The 20173-nt window shown below is 42.0% G+C and overlaps 1 protein-coding gene across 1 annotated transcript; it reads left to right on the top strand.

Annotated features, from left to right (window-relative positions):
* Window positions 1-9814: 9814 nt before the first annotated feature.
* Window positions 9815-17064, top strand: LOC136494062 (pumilio homolog 3-like). Its single transcript, XM_066490203.1, has 9 exons — window positions 9815-10148; window positions 11734-12797; window positions 12874-13015; window positions 13092-13199; window positions 14932-15144; window positions 15217-15327; window positions 15547-15732; window positions 16245-16419; window positions 16519-17064. The coding sequence occupies exons 1-9, from the start codon at window positions 9909-9911 to the stop codon at window positions 16593-16595; spliced, it is 2316 nt and encodes a 771-aa protein (XP_066346300.1). The 5' UTR covers window positions 9815-9908; the 3' UTR covers window positions 16596-17064.
* The last annotated feature ends 3109 nt before the right edge of the window (window positions 17065-20173 follow it).

Here is a 20173-nt window from a genome sequence, read left to right as displayed (position 1 = left end):
CACATCGTATCAGCTTTTACTCTTTTGGGTTCATTTTTTGCACTGGAGACGATACCTTTCCAATATCGGCTATTAAAGTTATCGACCGAACATATCGTTTATTATGTATTGATCCAAATGCTAGGATAATATTTCTTTAAATATTTCTCGTTGATTGCTCGGCCAAATTCTTCCTCTCCTTTTAGTGTTTCCAAGATATAAGCATTACCAGGCGCACAACGTTTGATCCGATAAGGTCCTTCCCAGTTAGGTGACCATTTACCGAATGCACTGTCCTTTGACCCGATCGGCAATTTTACTTTCCAGACCAAATCTCCTTCAGAGAATTGCTTAAACTTGATCTTTTTATTATAATATTTCGCAACCCTCAGTTTATTAGCTTCGATACTTTCAAGAGCGCGCAGCCGAAGGCAACTCAAGTCCTCCAAATTGTCTATCATAAGATTCTTGTAGACTTCGGATGATAAATGATTCTATAGTGTGACACGCCTTGATCCAGTCCAAACTTCCCAAGGAAGAACTGCATTATGGCCATACACAAGTTCATAGGGCGATGTTTTAATTGATCCATGGCAAGCCATCCTATATGCCCATAGCGACTCATTTAGTGTCGAATGCCACTTCCTTGGCTGTTCCTCGATCTTTTTCTTGATCAGCTTAATCATAATCTGGTTGGACGCCTCTGTCTGGCCATTAGCCTAAGCATAGTAAGGAGAGGAATTTAGTAGCTTGATTCCCATACTAGCAGCAAAATCCCCCAACTCTTCTGATGTGAACATTGTTCCTTGATCTGTAGTTATGGTTTGAGGAATCCCAAAATGATACACAATGTGTTCCCTGACAAAATCAATCATGTTCTTTGAGGTTACCGTCTTTAAAGGAATTGCCTCAACCCATTTAGTGAAGTAATCTATTGCTACCAATATGAACTTATGTCCTTTGCTTGAAGGTGGAAAAATCTGGCCAATTAAATCAATTCCCCAACCTCAAAATGGCCATGGCTTGATTATTGGATTCATGGCCGATGCAGGCGATCTCTGGACATTACCAAAATGTTGACAGTCCTCGCACCCCTTGTAATATTCAAAACAGTATTCCAACATCGTTGGCCAAAAATATCCAGCCCTGTGGATAATCCATTTCATCTTATAAGATGATTGATGAGCTCCACATATCCCTTCAAGCACCTCACCCATCAACACCTTAGCTTCTTCTTGGTTTAAGCATTTGAGCAACACCCCATCGATTGTTTTATAATATAACTGGTCATCTAACAAAACATATTTAGTCGATTTATACCTTAGCTTTCTGGTAACTTTCTGAGACGGATCTCTAAGGTAGTCGGCTATTTTGACTCTCCAATCATCACTTGAGGTTTCACTACTCAAGACTTTTTGAAACACTCGATATCCTGATGCACTTTGAGCTAGACGGTTAGCTTCTTGGTTTTGTGCTCTCGGAATATGTTGGAAAGAGATATGAAGAAATCCCTTGAGTAACTTTTGGCACTCATCATAGTATCCTTTCAAAGTCTCTTATTTGCATTCATATAGGCTGATCAATTGATTAATAATTAACTATGAATCTCCAAATACTTCAATTGCTTCAGCCTTTACCTCATGAAGAAGTTGAAGTCCCTTGAGAATAGCTTCGTACTCCGCTTGATTGTTAGTAACCATTGGCTCAGTTGGAAGAGCAAACTCAAAACTTGCCCCCTGAGGCGAAATAATAACAATATCGATGTCACCACCCTGCTTGCATGATGACCCATCAAAGAACAGCGTCCAAGGCATCAGCTCTACATAACTAATGCTTGGCTTGTGATGCTGGGTGATAAAATCAGCCATTACTTGTCCTTTGACTGCTTTAGTCGATTTGTACTTCAAGTCGAATTCCGATAACGCAAGAATTCACTTTCCCACTCTTCCATTCAGTATCGGCATCGATGGCATGTGCTTAACCACATCAGCCTTGGAAATAACTGTACACTCGGCCGATAATAAGTAGTGTCGCAATTTAGTGCAAGAGAAATATAAACACAAGCATAATTTTTCAGTGGGAGAATATCTCGTTTCTGGATCCAGTAGTCTTCTACTCAGATAGAAAACAACCCTCTCTTTTCCTTCAAATTCTTACATCAGGGCCGATCCAATTGTCTTGTCATCAGCTGATATGTACAACTTAAATGGCTTACCTTGCTGAGGAGGGACCAGCACAGGTGGACACTTCATATATTCTTTTATCTCTTCAAACGCCCTTTGTTGTGTGTCACCCCACTTGAATTCTTGATCATTTTTCAACTTCAACAAAGGAGAAAAAGGTAGGATCCTTTCCGACAAATTTGAAATGAATCTTCTGATGAAATTAATCTTACCAAGCAGAGACTGCAATTCTATTTTGGTAGTTGGGGGAACTGCTTCATCAATTGCCTTCACGCTTTTCTGACCAACTTCGATTCCTCTCTTGTGGACCATGAATCCTAAAAATTGTCCGGCTGATACTCCAAAAGCACACTTATTAGGATTCATCTTCAAACCATGCTTCCTCGTGCATTCTAGAGTCTCACGCAAGTCAACCAGGTGTTCTTTGTACCCTTTGGATTTTATCATCACATCATCGATGTAGATCTCAACAATCCTACCGATCAACTTATGAAAAATGTAATTCATCACCCTTTGATAAGTTGCACCGGCATTCTTCAGACCAAAGGTCATCACAACCCACTCGAATAGACCGATTGCGCCGGGGCACCTGAAAGCGGTCTTCGCTATGTCTTCCTCAGCCATGAAAATTTGATTGTATCCTGCATTACCGTCCATGAAGCTAATAACCTTGTGCCCGGCTACTACATCTACTAACATATCAGCTATCAGCATTGGATAACTATCCATAGGTGTGGCTTTGTTCAGATCCCTGAAATCAATGCAAACCCTCAATTTTCCATTCTTCTTATATACAGGGACAACATTCGATATCCACTCTGCATATCGGCACGGTCGGATAAATTTTGCTTCCAGTAACCTTTCAATCTCCTTTTTGATATCATCAAGCATGTTCAGGTTGAATCTCCTCAGAGCTTGTTTAAACGGCCGATATCCAGGTTTGATTGGCAACCGATGTTCAACAATTGACCGGTCTAAACCAGGCATCTCATAGTATTCCCAAGCAAAGCAGTTTTTAAATTCTTTTAATAAATCAATTAATTCCCGCTTATACTCCGGATCCAACTTAGCACTTATGTACGTCGTCCTAGGTCTATCTCTAGGACCAATATCTACTTCTAATTCATCGACCGACGTGAAGCCATGTCCTAGTTTGCCATCTCTACCATCTATTGGATTATCCATTAATATAAATTTTCAAAGCTGACTACTTGGATTGGCTGTTGGCTTTCACCATTAACTCTGAATTCTGATGGTAACAGGAAAGCCATTTGGATATTAGCCGATGGTTGCTTCCTATCGGCTATTTGCTTAGTACGCCACACTTGAGTTTTACCGGATGCCTGAGCTTGTTCCATCTCTTTATTCCTTAGGCGTTGCACCCTTCTCTTCTGACTTCTTGTTAAACCTCCTGGGCACCACTGGCCTTCTTGCCAAGCATACTTTTCTTTCGTTGCCCTCCTCATCATGATAAGCCCAGTCCTGATCAACGATTCTTTTTCCAAGCCGATCATGAACACTTTTATTTTTTTTAAGCGCCGATCCATGTTGTTATGATGATATGCATCTTGAGCATAGATAGACCAACGGTTGGTTTGAGACGGCCTATACTCCCGATATCGATTGTTGCATTCTAGACAGTCATGTCTGGTAGGCAACTTCAAACCTTCATTCCAGCAATGTCTGAAGAAAGGACAATTCCAATGTAATTCGGCTTGTTCCCTTTCATACCTCTCTTGTTTCAGTTGATGCTGGTATGCTTGATCTTTCAACCAATGCTGATAATCCTTTTCCTTCTGTCGCTGCCATTTATTCAATAGAATCTAAGATGTGACCCACGGTTTCATTGTCTCTGCTTTTGATGTCTTCCCCTACTCGTATCGGCTCTTTTGCTCGGCACAACGTCTTCTAATTTCTCTATACTCGTCAGCCGATATTTGCATCTTGGGATTGATTGTTCTAGCTTCTTTTGATTTGGTTGATGTTAGGGCCTTAGTTTTTCCTTTGAATAGCCCAGCATCAACCATGTTTTGATCTCCTGGGAAAGGATTATCATCAACTTTCATTTTCTGAGGCGTATCAAATTTGAGCCTCCCCTGCTGAATAGCTCTCTGTATATGCTGCCTGAAGATTCTGCATTCATTAGTGGAATGAGAAGTAGCATTATGGAACTTGCAGAACTTCTTATTCTTCAACTGATCAGGGGGCAACATGACATGACCATCGGGCAACTTGATCTACCCTTTCTCAAGTAAGAAATCAAAGAGCTTGTCTGATTTGGTGACATCAAAGTCATAGCTCTCCTCGACTCCTCTTGTCCAAGGATTTGGCACCATCACTGTCTTCTTGCCCCAATTCCATTCAGCCGCAGCAACCTCTTCTTCTTCATCTTCATAGCCGTCATCGACTGAGTATGGATCATAAGCTTTGGCTACTATGGTACTCTTCTGGAACCGGGTATCTCTGCGCATACTCTAGAATTGGCTATTGAGCGCTGCTACTCGTTGAGCCAATTGACTCAAGTTATCAAATTCTTGTCCTAGCAACTTTTCTTTCCACATCGGCAGCATCCCTTGAACAGCTAAAGCAGCTAATTGATCATCGACCAAGTTTAAGGAGAAGCACAAGTTCCTGGTTTCTTGGAACCTCTAAAGAAATTCAGTGCCCAATTCATTAGTCTTTTATCTTATAGTTGTCAGATCGGTAATCTTCTTTTCTCCAGTCTTAGTGTAAAAATATGTATGAAACTTCTTCTCCAGGTCAGCCCAATTGGCGATGGAATTGACTGGCAATGATGAAAACCAAGTGAAGGCTAGCCCTGATAAGGACAGAGAGAAGAAACGAACTCGATGGGCATCCTCAACTGACGCTTCGCCCAATTGTGTAAGATACCGATAGATATGTTCTATCGTGCTTGTACTGTCTTGGCCAGTGAATTTAGCGAATTCTAGGAGCCTGTAATTTGTGGGAAAAGCGACCAAATCATACCATTCTAGATATGGGCGTTTGTATGAAAAGGTCAGTCCTCTTGGCTTCAGACCAAACTGATTTTTTATCATCTTGGTCACCCTCAGCAATAATTCATCAGCTTGCGGATTTGGATTTCTCTGCACCTGCTGACCTATCGGTGGATTGAAATCTCGCGTGCCTTGATATCCTAGATTTAGCATCATGTGGAGGGTATTATAATCTGTGCCATAGTGATACCCTTGTCGAATCTCAATCTGTTGGGTCCTTTGCTGGCTTGCTACTTGAAGTCTCTGATTATAGACATAAGGATCTATATCTCTACAGATCCTTTGAATTGATGGTGCTATTTTTTGAACCGATGACGGTATGTGGCCTGATGTGCCAAAATTAATCACTTGGTTTTGATTTTGCCCCGTTGGCTGTTGCACATGCTGTACTGATGGTCCAAGATTGTACTGTGTTTGATTTGCAGTAGTTTCTTGAGTTTGTTCAGATGAACCCTGAACTGTTTGGACATCACCACTACCAGCCGGTGCTGCTTCTTGATGGCTAGTACCGACTTGATTGGTCCCTTGGGTCGACGGATCTGGAATGTTGTAATAAGTCGGTCCGCCTTGACCAACTGGAAATCCATGAATCGCCTCTTTCATGGCGTTGTGGAATACGTCCACGAAAGCTTCGTTATGGCTTGATATGGCATCACGAATAGATTTGTCTACAACCTCCTTAAAGAAACGTCTATCTTCAGCTTCAGTTGTATCTGTCTGCCCGTGTAACAAAACTCTTGTTAGTAGAAATTTCTAAACAATTGTGTTGTCACGTGTTTTGGTGTAGGACAACAAACATTTGTTCTGAAACTCCTCTGTAGCTTTGTTGATGATACCCTTATCCCCATAAAGTAGATCTTCATAATGCAGCATAAGGACGTCGTTGTTGTTGTGAACCGCCATGATGATTGTGGGGTCCCACCGGGCGTGCCAGAAACGTGTATCGACACATAATTTTCGTCCCGTGCCAAGGACACACGCAGCAAGCCGGAAGGGTCTACTCGATGGAGCTGTAGATCCACCTAGCTTCAGCACAAGGATGGTCGATCCTACGCACTCCTCCTGAGACGTGCCAGCCAATTTGACCCTGTAATTAACAAGGAGAGAAAGTTCATCAGTAATTAAGGGCGGAACTTGCTGGTGTTGCCAGACAGTCCCGAATGTGCGGCTATGAGAGCCGATATGAAAGGAGATCGACTAAATAGTCGATTCCAGCATATTCATGAGAATAAATCGATTAAAGCTCATTGGGTTGTATGAGAAGAATCGGTTATCATTCAAGATAAATATCATTATTTAAACAAATATTAATCAATGGCAATAAGATATCAACAATGATCGGTTTGTGCTGAGCCAATGATTACAAGTAACCGAACTCCTTTTTATATAAAGAAATAATTCAACACCATTTAACCGTTTAATAAAGATAAATCTAATGAACATGTTAGATCCCATCTATCGCTATGACCAGTGGGGCATGAGGCAGAATCATGCAGGCCGTAGAAATAACGATATACTCGATGACCCTAACTCATTACTAATATCAGTGGGGCATGAGGCAGAATCATGCAGGCCGTAATACAATAATAAGATCATGGGGCTAACATATCTTTCAACCTATCTTTACTTCAACGGTCTCGTGATGCAAACTATTCGTGAAAGCACTCGATATCGGCTAAAACAGCCGATTCAGGCACATCGCATAGCTAAAGTCATGCCTTATCAGGAATAGATCTATCACATAACGATCCCCACTCCACGGTGCTAACAGTGGGGTTTGAGGCAGAATCACATAGGCCGTGATAACGAGCCATGGAACGGTTCTCGCTAGCCAATAAATCTACTCAAGACACAACACGCCTTAACCGCACGCTATGCACGATCAGGATTGACATAAAACAGCCGATAAAACATAACTCATCGTTTAAGGTATAGATTAGATCAATTTAGATTAGCAAACGATGGGCTAAACAAGATATAATGCCTATCTAGATTAATCCCAATCGGGCAGAGTGATATTGCTGTAATTAGATAAATAATGAACGCAATAAGCAATATTGGTAACTTAATAAATATATCAAAGACTGCCATCCTAAGGTAGAGCCGATAACTTGACCTTGATCTAGTTCATGCAGTGGGGGTCGACCGGATCGATGCAGCCATACTTGAACTAGGCAAGAGTCGATAACTAACTTATACCAGAGTCGTAGTGGAGGTCGACCGGATCGATGCAGCCATACGAACAGAGGTATAAGCCATGACGGTACTTACAACAAGCAGTGGAGGTCGACCGGATCGATGCAGTCGTACTTGCTGAAGAACTCGCCGAGATCTACTCTACTCCTACTCCTAAGGGTGGCCGGAGCCGAAAAAGTAAATGACTTGTATATTGGATTGATTGTTGTTTCTTACAATAGCCGGGGCTTGATATTTATACCCGGGACCTGCACATGACTCCTGTCTAAGCACGACTCATCACAATTTTTGACCCTAAAGAAAACATTCCTAATTTAAGATAACTTGGACTCTAATCTTTCCCTTTTTATAGAGTCCAACATTTTTCGTCCTGACGCCGAACGTAGCCTTTGTCGTTATCCGCTGGCGCTATCTGAAGAAAGCCGATTCCAGTTTTTGCATCCGAATCAGCTAGTTCCGATCTGTACGCAATTGATTTCCTTGATGACATGATCTTGGGAGCTTTCGAGTCCCTACGACTTTTCTTCTAAATTTTGGTGTAAACAAATGCCCTAGGTTATACCTTTGCCTTGCGTATTCCATTCCATCTCCTCTAATGTCGATGCAACACATGCACCAACACGATCAACAATGATATGATCCACTTCATATCATCACGTGATCATATTGGTTCATCGATCTTGACTTCACTTGTTTTTCACCGTTGCCTTCATCCATCGGCGCCAAGTCTTGCTCAAGCTTCACCGCCACGCGGTCCATCGCTCCAAAGCCTCCAACTTTCCCTTCACGCTTGCAACCGGTCCATCAAGCCAAGGCATATCTTGATCTTCTCCACCTTGATCACATGACTCAATGTCATGTCTCATGTGCAATGAGCTCCTTCATCATCACATGCGTGAGCTTTGCAACATCTTTGAGCCATCATCACCGTCATGGCATATGTTGCTCACACACATGTACCTGTGAACTAATCACATGTGTATCTCACTTAAACACATTAGTCCACCGGTTGTCACTCAATTACCAAAACCAAACAAGGACCTTTCACCAGTGCAGCATCGTCGCCTATAATTGACCGGACGCACCGGGGTGAGTCCGGTCACCCCGCGGCCAGCGGCCGGTAGTGGACAGTCTCCTCCTTTTCTTTTTCTAAATCCACAACCGCTTCACTCTTGCTTCTAACTTGCTAACCACAAAGTGTAGAACTTGTGTGCACGTGTGTTAGCATTTTTCAAAGCATTTTACAAGGGGCAAGGTTAGCACACTAGGTTCCTAAATGCATATGCAAGAATCATATCACCTAGTGGCACTCGATAAACCGTTTAGCCAAAGATTTCCCCTCTTTATAGTACGGCTATCAATCCTAAGTCACTCACACCCTCTATGATGTCTTGCGTGTAAAACTAAAACCTATCATATACCTTTGCCTTGATCATCTCGGTTTTTGTTTTTCTCTTTCTTCTTTTCCAAGTTGAGCTTGATCATCATCATTTCATGTCCACCTTCAACTCCATGGACCTCATCTTTCTCAATCACTTGGATTGCACCAACCTAGCTCATATCGCAACTCATGACAAAGGTTAGTGCTAGGTTTCATCAATTATCCAAAACCAAACTAGGGTTTTCAGATGGCCTGCCTCTTCTTCGCCATGGCCCAGAATCACGGTTGAACGAGTGTGGGCGTGCGGCGGGGATACAGCGACTGGCTTCGCCGGGCGACGAGCGGCGTCTAGGTAGCTGACGGGGTGGTCGTCGTCGGACTCCTCGCCATCGGCGTCCGCCCACTGGCAACGCTTCGTGCCCCCCCCCCCCGTGGGGCCGCTCAGGTAGAACGGAGCCGCATCCGGAGAGAAGGTGGGCAAGCGGGGGGTGCCGACAGCTCCCACACGCTGCACACAGACGTGGGTGGCGGCGGCGACCGTGTGTCGTGCTCCTCAGCACCGCAACTCGCACGAGGGAGAGGAGGGGAGGATGAGCTCGGAGCGGAGCCGCAGGCCTCCACAGATACGAAGTTGATAACCAAATTAACTAATTAGTAAAGATCAAATTAGCCTTTTGCCAAACTCTTTGTTTGAGCACAAAATTGCTTGGTTGCCTTGTATTTGAGGATGGAGTGAATAAGAAAAGATGACCGCTCCATCTTATCTAAACTTGAACAAACACGTTGTCCCTTCGATTTGGAAAGCAACAACAAAAAATTGAAACCAAGGCTTTTCTTTCTCCTCCCCAGGAATCGCATTCCTGTCTCCTGGTTTCGTGGCGTCGAATCCTAGTCCTAGTCCCTGTCTCCCTGATCCCAAGATTTGCATTCCCTCCCGCCCCTCTAAAGTCTAAACCCAACCCACGACGAGCCCAAAACCCCGGAAAGCCCTAACCCTAGAGAAAAAGGCGCCGCCACCCAACCCAACCCACCCCACCCGGCCACCCGGGCGTGCCCATTTGTTGCCCGCGCCTCCTGCGGGTGGTTTCGTTCAAACCCAACCTAATTTTTCGCGAGCGCGCGCGTGCGGCGTTGCGATAGGAGGCGGAGACGATGGCTCCGTTCGGCGACGGCGGCGGCGGGGCTGGCGACGGAGGGGACGAGCTGCGGGGCTGGGACCCGCTGCGCAGTGGCAGCGCGCCGCCGACGATGGAGGGCGCCGCGGTGGCAGCGGTGGCGGCGGAGAGGGTGTTTGGCGGCGGCGGCGCCTCGTTCTTCTCCGGGATCGACGGGCTCGGGTTTGGCGCGAGGATGGACGAGGTCAGCAGGCGCCGCGGTGCCGCAGGAGCTCAGGTGAGGGGCGTCGCTGCTCTTGAGCTCATCGATGGTTTTTGTTTCTTTGGTGGATGTAGATTGGATCGGTAAGGTTGGGGTTTGCCATTGCCATTGTTCCGGCGATGGGCCTCTGAAGATTAGAGATGCATCTCACGGTTGCTACTCGGATTAATTCGATGTTCTTGTGTTCTTTGATGCTTGGGTTGGGATTCGTAGTTTTCCCTTTTATTAAACAGATGATTATGGTTTCTGTGTGCAACGGAGTTGGCAGAAACGTCGAAGTTACCATCTTTAGTGTTGTTTGTCTTCCAATGTTAAACAAAAGTGTTTCTTGGCTTGAGTGACATTCTGTTGATTCTTGCAGGTGTTTATATTTCTCTTTTAGATTAGATAGATGCTTGGATGTCAGGTCGGATGTGTTGTTATCTTCTAAATATAGCATGGGATCTGTGTGATTTTGCTCAAAAGATTTGGATTTGCCACATGTCCTTGTTTACGAACAAATCAGCATCAGTATAGGTGATATATATTGGGAGCCGCCTACTGCTGATGATGTTTGCTGCTATCTAGTTCGCCAGCACTTAGGAATTGCGTTTTCTGTGTCCATTGGCCATGTCTAGACCATCAGACAGAATGGCTTGCTTAGATAACTCACCAAGATACATAATTTGAGGGATAATTTCTCTTCCTCTCTTCCATGTTGCACGAGATGCGCTTTTTCATCTACTCCCTCCATCCTGAAATACAGGGTATCCACACATTCAAAATTTGTCCCAAACTAAAACTTTTTCATCTACTCCCTCCATCCTGAAATACAGGATATCCAAACATTCAAAATTTGTCCCAAACTATAAGAGATTCTTCTTGGTGAACTAACACGCCAACTAGGTAACATTCACATGCATACCTACCATTACTTTCTATTACGAACCCCAAATATGGTAAACATGAAGGGTTGCATATGTCATTTGGTTTACCACATAATCCTAGAAACCTTATATTCCAGGACAGAGGTAGTATTTAGACAATTATTGTTCTTAAAATCTAGCTTTACTTTAGCAGATGTCTGTTTCTATCATCATTTTTAGAGAGAGATTATTTTACATGTCAATTTGTTGGACAATTAGCTTCAATCTGTATTTGCTTGGAACTGAACTTTGTATTCTACATGCAACTTTTCCTATCTGTTCTGGTGCCACTGTGCTCGGGGGCGGAGCTTGAAAGGAGGGTGCTTTGTAATGGAAAATTAGATGTAAACCATAATTCTGGGCATGTTAATCATGGCTATACACTTTAATCAAGGTACTGTGCATATGGCTAAAAAGGGGCAACATGTGCAGTGGGTTGGCTGGATTCGTGGTGGGGGGTTTTGCAGCCCTGGCAGCACCTTCCCTGTATGCTGTCCCTTGTTGTGGTACTGACATTCACTGTTATGTTTGCATGCTTAATGATTTATTTTGTACCCTTTTTTTGTAAAACTTCGTATCTCTAAGATCTTTTCATAATTCTTTTGTTTAACTTTGTTACTTTCATTTCTTTGCCAACTGTTGAAGAAAATGTCTTGTTCATTCAAAATAATTTTGGCTTTATATATTTTATTCAGGAACATTTTGGTAATTCTGCTTCTTTATCTGTTGGACCACCTGGTCTCCTACTTAATGGTACTGGAGACTTGGATGAATGGCAGTTTGGACCGAGCAGAGTTCATAGTGGTGGCGCTATGTCAAACTACTCTGCATTGGACATGGGTTCGCTTTGGACAGATATGGATCCTGACAATGCTGAATATCGCAGAAATGTCCAGAATCGCTTCATGTCAAACATAGAAAAGATGAATGCTTATGGCAATAGGGATCTTAATGCTTCCTACATGACTGATTCTGATCTTTCAGATACTTTATCTGGGTTGAGGCTGGCTAATAGTCCAGTAATGGACCAAAGGAATCATGGGGAAGAGCTACTAGATGAAATACTCAAGCGTCAAAGAGATTTCTCTAAAATTGGTGATGAAAACCGATCACCTTTGGTTGGTAATGTTTTTCTCGCACCTAGGTCGGATGTGCATCCACCACCAATGTATGGAGATGGTATTTTACGGAGGCAGATCAGTGCATTAGATGGTTCCAATGTTTCACGGATCAGTCGTGATCACATAAAGGGTGTTGATCACTTATCTTTGGCTGAACAGCTAGCTATAATGCAATCAGGCAGCTCTCCTAGAGGAACCAATCTTTCTCGCAATGCGGCTATGACTAATATGATCAACCCCATGAGCAATAGATACAACAGCAATACAGACTTTGATTTGGTTAGGAGTCGAAGGGCGTTCCTTGAGGATCTACTTGCACAACAGTATCTGCAGGAGGATAATCTGTCATATAATGATAGTAGGATCTATCATGATGAGCCTTGTTTTCCCTATTCAAGAATGCAAAGATCTGTATCTCATTTTTATCCAAACTCAAGGCACGTGGTATCACATGGTGATCGGCAATCACGGCTCTTCTCCCTCAATAGAAAGGCAATGGGTAGAAATACTGGATCACAGGTCTATCACGACAATACATTAGCAAACTACCAGGATGTGCCTTCTTTGGATAATGCAGATAGAAATGGACTTGATTCAGTGGAGCTGATTGATGTAGTGGGCCGCGTTAAGGAAGTTAGGCAAGTCTTTCTTTCATTCTACATTTCTATTTTTTCAACGGAAAACTTCATCTCATTCATTTCTCTTCCAATGCAGTATGGATCAATATGGAAGCCGGTTTATTCAACAAAAACTCGAAATTGCATCACCAGATGTCCGGGAAAAAATATTTCCAGAGATATTATCCAATGCCATTGCTCTAACAACTGATGTTTTCGGCAATTATGTTATCCAGAAGGTATATCTGCCTATCCTAGTTGGATTATTTATATTTCTTGTGTAATCCTGACACTTGTATATTGTGATGTTCTCAGTTTTTCGAGTTCGCTACAGAAAGTCAGTTAATCCAATTGGCAGATCAACTCAAAGGTCACATTTTGGAACTCAGCCTCCAGATGTATGGTTGCAGGGTGGTTCAGAAGGTCTGTTCTATGTTTAGTATTGTGTATATATATTATGCCATCAAAGCTTTGAACAAAATATGTGCTCCATCTATACTTTGTACCTTTTGTGTATGGACATGCAATGTTTTGTGCAATTGTTTACAAGGTCTCTTTTCCAAATATAAGATCTGAATTTAAATTCTTAATTTTTCTGTTGTTTAAAACCAAAAAAGTTATATGATTTTTTTCGTCTCTTAGTTCACATTAACCTGGTTAATGCTGTTTTTCATATAAATGGATTTAGTCTTCAGCTTACTTAGTACACATGAAAATTCTGCAAGAAAGCAGCCATAGAAGAAATAGATTTGCTTGTATAAAGGGGTAGGGGTCTATTGGCTGGGCATATGCTGCATACAATGGTGGTGCTGGGCAGTCCCTGATGAGATTCAATTTAACCACAGAAACTTATACCAAATTTCTTTTTCCCTATTAATGTAGTAATTTCGGGCTAGATTGATGTCACATTACTTTTCATAACTGGCGAATTTTGGAATTGCTTGCTTTTTCTTTCCATCAAGTATTGATGCTTTATTCAGGGGCTTGCAATTAGTTTGTGTAAAACATTAATAATATAATATGATTTTAGTATGATGATTGCATTTATTCTGGTGTATAAATGCTGCCAGTTACCTTAATGATTTACTCCCTCTGTTCAAGAATACAAGGCACATTTTATTTTGTCAGGTCGTTGAAGTTACCTTTCACCATTGTTTTCTCATAAAATATTGTTCCTGCAAAACCAGTATTGTATGAAAGCATTTGAAGTTCGTGTCTAATTGTATAAATTTTTGTACACCAAAACACTTGTATTTTTGGTAATGGTTGTAATACATGAAGTTTGACTTTTTTTTCAAAAAAAAAGTGCTCCTCCTGCACCAAGTCAGTATGTTGGTCTCGAGTCTCCACTATAGGCCAATATGTTTTATGATATGTAGATAGATTCAAATTTCTATGATCGGTTTGAGTTGGAATGACATGTATTTTATTTTAGTTTTAACATGCTGGATATTTAGATGAGGAATACAAAACAGTTTTTTTACTGTTATCTCATGATTTCTGAGTTCTGACTACCCAACTTTACCCCTCTGTTGTGCACTGTTACTATGTTGTTGTTGTTGTAATTAATCTGTAACCCTAGTTGCAAGTCCTTTGGTGGTTGTGTGCCTTTTAAATTAGTCTCAAACAGCCTCTTCATTTCACTTGTGGTATTGTTATGGTTTGCTTTATCTGATTTATGTCCTAAATTGCTGAACTTTCACTGGAAAACTCAAGGGTCTAGCCGACTGTTAGATGGTTTTTGGTTTGAGGATTGGCTTCACTATAGGATTTCCTAGTCATCATGTGGCAATTAAATGATTATTTTGGTCGTTGTAACCTCATCCGTTGGCTTGTGGGAACAACAGTTAAATTCACTCTTGGAAATCTCTGCTTACAGCTGCATTGCCGGCTCAATTTATATTAACTCTGGCCTTAACGGACGTCATCTTGTGGGCTGTCCACATTTGCTTGAATCTCCTTAGTCCTGTTATTACTATCTATGGCAAATTATCCACAGTAAATTGTTATGATCCTTTTGAAATCCAAGGTATTAGAAGCAGATGCATTATGATTTTTTAATTTCTTTTTGTTGATCTCCTGCACCACGTCCGATGAAGTTTAATCTGTCCCTGTGGTGCTTTATGAGATAATTTCTGTTGTCCATTATTAACAGGTTTTGGAGGTAGTTGATATGGATCGAAAGATCGACATTGTTCATGAGCTCAAGAATTATGTTCTGAAATGTATTGGTGATCAAAATGGTAACCATGTGATCCAGAAATGCATTGAGTGTGTTCCTGAAGACCGCATTCCGTTTGTTATTGATCCTATACTTTCACAAATTCTTGTTCTATGTACCCATCAATATGGCTGCAGAGTCATTCAGGTACATAACACATCATTGCCTTTTTTTTAAGATGAGTCTTGTTCCATGTACTAACCAATTTCATTGTTATAGAGAGTTCTGGAGCATTGCCATGATCCTGTGACTCAAAGTGCTATCATGAATGAAATTGTGCAGCAGACCTTCCATTTGACGGATGATAAATTTGGGAACTATGTTGTTCAAGTATGTGAATTGATTCTATTCCTATATGTGTTTATTTGAATATCTAACTTTTGATTTCCATGGTACACTGGAATATTCATTTCGATGAACTCAGGAACTATGTTAATGATATTTGAGCAAAATCAAGCTAATTTCTCTGCTGTGCTTTTATAATCTGTTGCATTTGCCTCTGCTGTACTAACTTTTTTTTTTGTGAAATCCGTTTCGAACATTCTATAGCATGTGTTGGAACACGGGAAACCAGAAGAGCGTTCATCCATCATTCAAAAGCTCTCAGGGCAAGTGGTCATCTTGAGCAAGCAAAAGTTTGCTTCTAATGTCATTGAGAAATGTTTGGCTTTTGGAACTCCTGAAGAACGTGATAGCCTTATTGGGGAAATCATTTCATCTGGTCAAACATTTCAGGTTTGTCCTATTTTATATTGTTATAAGCTGGTACATTTAGCATTCCATAGACAAACCATTCTGCTTTTATGCTTGATTCAGTGTTTCAAGACATTAAGATTACATCTGCATAATTTTACCTAATTCATGTCATGGCTGTATTTTTTCATGACAATAATTGATGGCACATGGTGCTTTGGCTTTACTCTGTTTGAGCATGCATGCTGTGTTGCACGATGGTTATTGTTTTTTTCTTCTGTAGCTAGAATTATTTTCACATCTGTTGCTAATTTCATAAGAGCCTTGTGGAATATTATGTATTCTGGGCACTAGCTGCTAGATTTCAATTGGCACAGGTAGTATGTATATGTTGTACATACACATGGTGCTTTGGCTTTACTCTGTTTGAGCATGCATGCCGTGTACATACACATGTTGGAGTCTAAAAAGTTTGATGGCGCTCTTAAATTTTTGGAGTTTATAGCTAATGCAATTTTTCATTCATGACTCATGACTATTCATCTGTTTTGCAGGAATTGATGAAGGATCAGTTTGGTAACTATGTTGTACAGCGAGTCCTTCAGACATGTGATGATAAATACCTACAGATGATCCTCTCAAGCATCAAACTACACTTGAATGAACTGAAGAATTACACGTATGGGAAGCACATTGTGGCACGTGTCGAGAAGCTAATCGTTACAGGAGGTAAGCAGACAGCAAATAGTCTGCATCGCGATGCAAAAAGAAAGAATTCAATGTACTCTTACACTGATGAACCAAACACTTTCTGGTTTCTGATTTCAGAGAAGCGAGCAAGGATGGCGTCCCTGAGTGGCCAACATCAGCTGCCACCGAACTGTACAGCTGTAGACGCACACTAATCCCTTTTTGTGCATGCATTGGCGTCAAATACGACTACACACTAATCCCCTTTCACGCATTGGCGTCAAATATGGCGAGCAGGTGGCACAAGTGACGTGGAGAGTTTGGTTTTACTACATGGTTTAAATAGGGTACTTGCAGATAAATCAAGGATTTATGTTGCCTGTATATAACCAGGTGTGGTGTTTTCGGGAACCCAGTAGTTAGATGAGAGCTAGGTTTTCGGCACTGTAAATCCTTTTGGCCATGTACAAGTTTATTACATACAGTGGATAATAGATGTACATTGTGCTGGAGTGTTAGCTTTTGGTAGTAGGTGAGAGCGCTGCTGTGTAATATATCTGGTGCTGCTGGTCTTCTGATGAAGTCGGTAGAGCTCCAGTGCTGTTGGTTCACCGTACGACGTACAGTTGCTCTTTTGTAGAACTGATCCTTAAAATCTATGCTCGTTTTTCTTTCTTTCCTTCCTTCCTTGATGGCTATGTATGCTTGTTTCATCTGTTAAATTTTTAGCGAGGCTCTGGCATCTTTTCCGATAATATTTCTTTCTTTTCTATTCACTGCCATATTTTTTGTGATGTTCTTACTACTGAGGTGTGACACGGAAGCAGGAGGGGATGGGGTTGCATATTATGGGCCACTTTGGTAGAACTATTCTTGAGTTTCACTTTTTTATTCTTAGAAAGAGTGATTCTGGTGGGGAGTAGGTGAGAATCAATCCTGAAGTGATTCTTGTGATAAATGAATGAGGAGCAGTGGAAAACGGTGGGGAGTAGATTATTTTTTTAACTCTAGCTCGTAATGTAAATGGAAAAGTGGTTCTTCTCAGCTTCTCACTAGAATTTAGTTGTATTTTAAGTGCTAGAATCCAATTGTATTTTAAGGGTTTGGCAGGGTTCCAAAAGCTGAGTGTGAAGTTAGTACTAGAACTGGTGCCAAAGGTGCCCTATGGTACCCCTTTTGGACAGCCTTGTCCACTTTTATTTGTTATATATATTAATATCGTAATAAGGTGCTGGTACATACATATGGGGATAACAAGGTACATGATACTTGAATGTCTAGTGGGATTAAGGGTCCTCATGGTCTCCATGTCCATCGTCAGGCTTATTATTATTACCGATTTTCTTGAATGTTGCAGCATATGCCTTTGCTCGTCCTGCGACCTCATCACGGCTGCTCTTTTCTGCAGCCATTATAGGGGGCATCTCCGCAGTGCAATTGCTGATGAGGGGCATGAGAACAGCACACACAAGAATCTTCATTGCTCTTGGTGAACCTGATCGATTAACCTGAGGGCATACAAGTCATAAGTATTAATGAGATGGTAATCTATCTCTGTATATATATACTTCGTTCTATAGATTCTTTTTCTTGCCAGAGACTCTATCTGAAAGATAAATCTTGGCTTACAGATCACCATCAGTAGTCAAGTTTTGTACTATATAGGCTCATGCAACAGTAGGAAATGTAACACCCAAAAATTTGCATCACTTTGAAATAAGTGAATTTGAATTATTAGTGATTTGGTGAGCATGCAAATCTAGTTAAATAAATAATTTTTGTGAAAGTAAAATTCATCCTAAGGCTAGAGACATGTTGATGCACTCATGCTGGAGCATATTTTAATTGTGATGGACTGGTTTTTGTTGCATGTGAAAAGGAATTCAAATCCACGTTGAAAATCCATTTGAAAATTCTGGAAATAGAAAGAAAAAGATGGAAATTCCTTCTTCTCTGTTCTGGCCGCGAGGCCCATCTTTCCCTCTGGCCCAGCGCGCTGCAGACCTCCTTCTTCCTCCTTGGGCCGCAGGCCAGCCCAGCTCACGGCAGCCCACAGCGGCAGCAGTCCTCCTCTCTCTCTGTCTCGCTGACGAAGCGGGCCCACATGTCAGCGGTGTCTTCCTCCTCGAACTGGACTCGGGTCGGACATGGCACCAACCGAGCCACGTTTTTCCTCGCGTCCTGGTGCGTCCGCACCGCGCCTTCACCCTATAAATCACGTGCGCGCGTTCCCATCGCCTTTTTCCCTACCCTAGCGATCGCCACCTTCGCTTCCCGAGCTCGCAGCGGCAGCCGCAACCCTAGAAGGCCGCCGCGCCGTTAAATTCCGCCGCTACGGTCCTTCATCACCTCGGTAAGCTAGCTAGGTAGCTTCATCTTGAACCCGCGCATCTTCCTGAGTCTTTTCCCGGTCCAATTTGGCTTGAACGGCGACTTCATCGTGCGCAGGAACGCCGCCGCCGCCTCGTCGTGCCGCGCGCTCTCCTCGGATCATCGCCGGCGTCATCTTCTAGATAGGTGAGTAGCCCTTGAGCTCCCGGTTCGTTTGGTACCGGTCTCGTCACGAATGGCGCCCTAAATCGCTTGGACGGAGAACTCCGGCGAGTTCTACGGCCATCGGCCATGGCCGCCGTCGCTTCCTCCCTCAATTCCGGCCGGCAGCGCCGTCTCCTCCCTTCGGGTCTGATCTGGATCGTCCGATCTGGATCCAACGGTCCATAATAGCCCGTACCCTTTCGCGTGCACTTTTGCTAAAGAGCCCCTGCGGTTTTTAAATATAGAACCCACGGTCCCATGGCGTATTCCAGTGAATACGTTTTCTCGTTTTGAAAACGTATTTTCCAATTTGCAGATTCAAATAGAAGTTCTAATTAATTACAGTTTTGCCATTGCCTTTAATTGCTCATAACTTCTTCGTTTTAACTCCAAATTGATCCGTTCAACTTGCGTTAGATTCGTCTTTTCGAGATCTATCTGTTCATATAGTTTGTCACCATGTTTTTGAACTTTAAATTTTGAGTTTAGATTTAATCTATTTCTTTCATAGGGAAACTTGTTTTAATCCTAACTTTCTCGTTGTAACTCCGTTTTTCGTGATCTTCGTGTCTGTGTGATCGTAGCGACGTATAGAATAGTTTTATGAACTTTTCAAAACTGTTTGTCTCTGTTGGTGTACTATTCTAATTAAATTTATTTGTTTGCCTCGTGTATGATTGCTTGGATGATTGTATGTTGCTGCTTGGTGATGTTGATCGAGTTCAGACGGTGAGATTTACGTTGGTGATCAAGAGAACTTCTACGATCAGCAAGACCAGCAAGACTTTCAGGAGAACTTTGATCAAGGCAAGTATAGCTAAGGACCTTCCTTATTGTCCTATTCATGATGCTCACTAAAATACATATGCATGTGTCTTCCTTGCTACCTATGGTAGGATTTCCTAGCTTTTGAATACTTAATTACCTTGTTACCCTGGGAGGGTTGCATTGGGTAGTTCTATTGCTAGTGCAACAATCATGATCTTGAAACTTGATTAATGAATATGCTATACACATAAACAAGATGACTTTTACTTGTTAAGATGATCATTTATGTTAATTGTTTAAGATATTGATTATTCATGTTCATTGATCATGTGTTATGGGTTTATTGCTACCTTGATGTTAATAAATGCTAAACCTGATGATGACTTAAATGCTAACCGCAGTAAACCAGTGTCAGCTATTTGAGCCTCATGAACCCTTAGTTATCTTGTTAAGTACGACATGTACTTATGCCTTGCTTTATCTTTTATGT

This window comes from Miscanthus floridulus, chromosome 11 (assembly GCF_019320115.1).
Source record: "Miscanthus floridulus cultivar M001 chromosome 11, ASM1932011v1, whole genome shotgun sequence".
Lineage (NCBI taxonomy): Eukaryota > Viridiplantae > Streptophyta > Magnoliopsida > Poales > Poaceae > Miscanthus > Miscanthus floridulus.
The sequence above is the reverse complement of the archived record's forward strand: the minus strand, read 5'-3'. Positions and strand labels throughout refer to the sequence as shown.

What these genes read in the sequence shown, in the direction of transcription:
- LOC136494062 (XM_066490203.1), top strand. Translation starts at nt 9,909, where the DNA reads ATGGCTCCGTTCGGCGACGGCGGCGGCGGGGCTGGCGACGGAGGGGAC. An exon ending in ATGGCTGCAGAGTCATTCAG is followed by an intron (nt 15,145 to 15,216) that starts GTACATAACACA and finishes TCATTGTTATAG; the next exon opens with AGAGTTCTGGAGCATTGCCA. An exon ending in TTGGGAACTATGTTGTTCAA is followed by an intron (nt 15,328 to 15,546) that starts GTATGTGAATTG and finishes AACATTCTATAG; the next exon opens with CATGTGTTGGAACACGGGAA.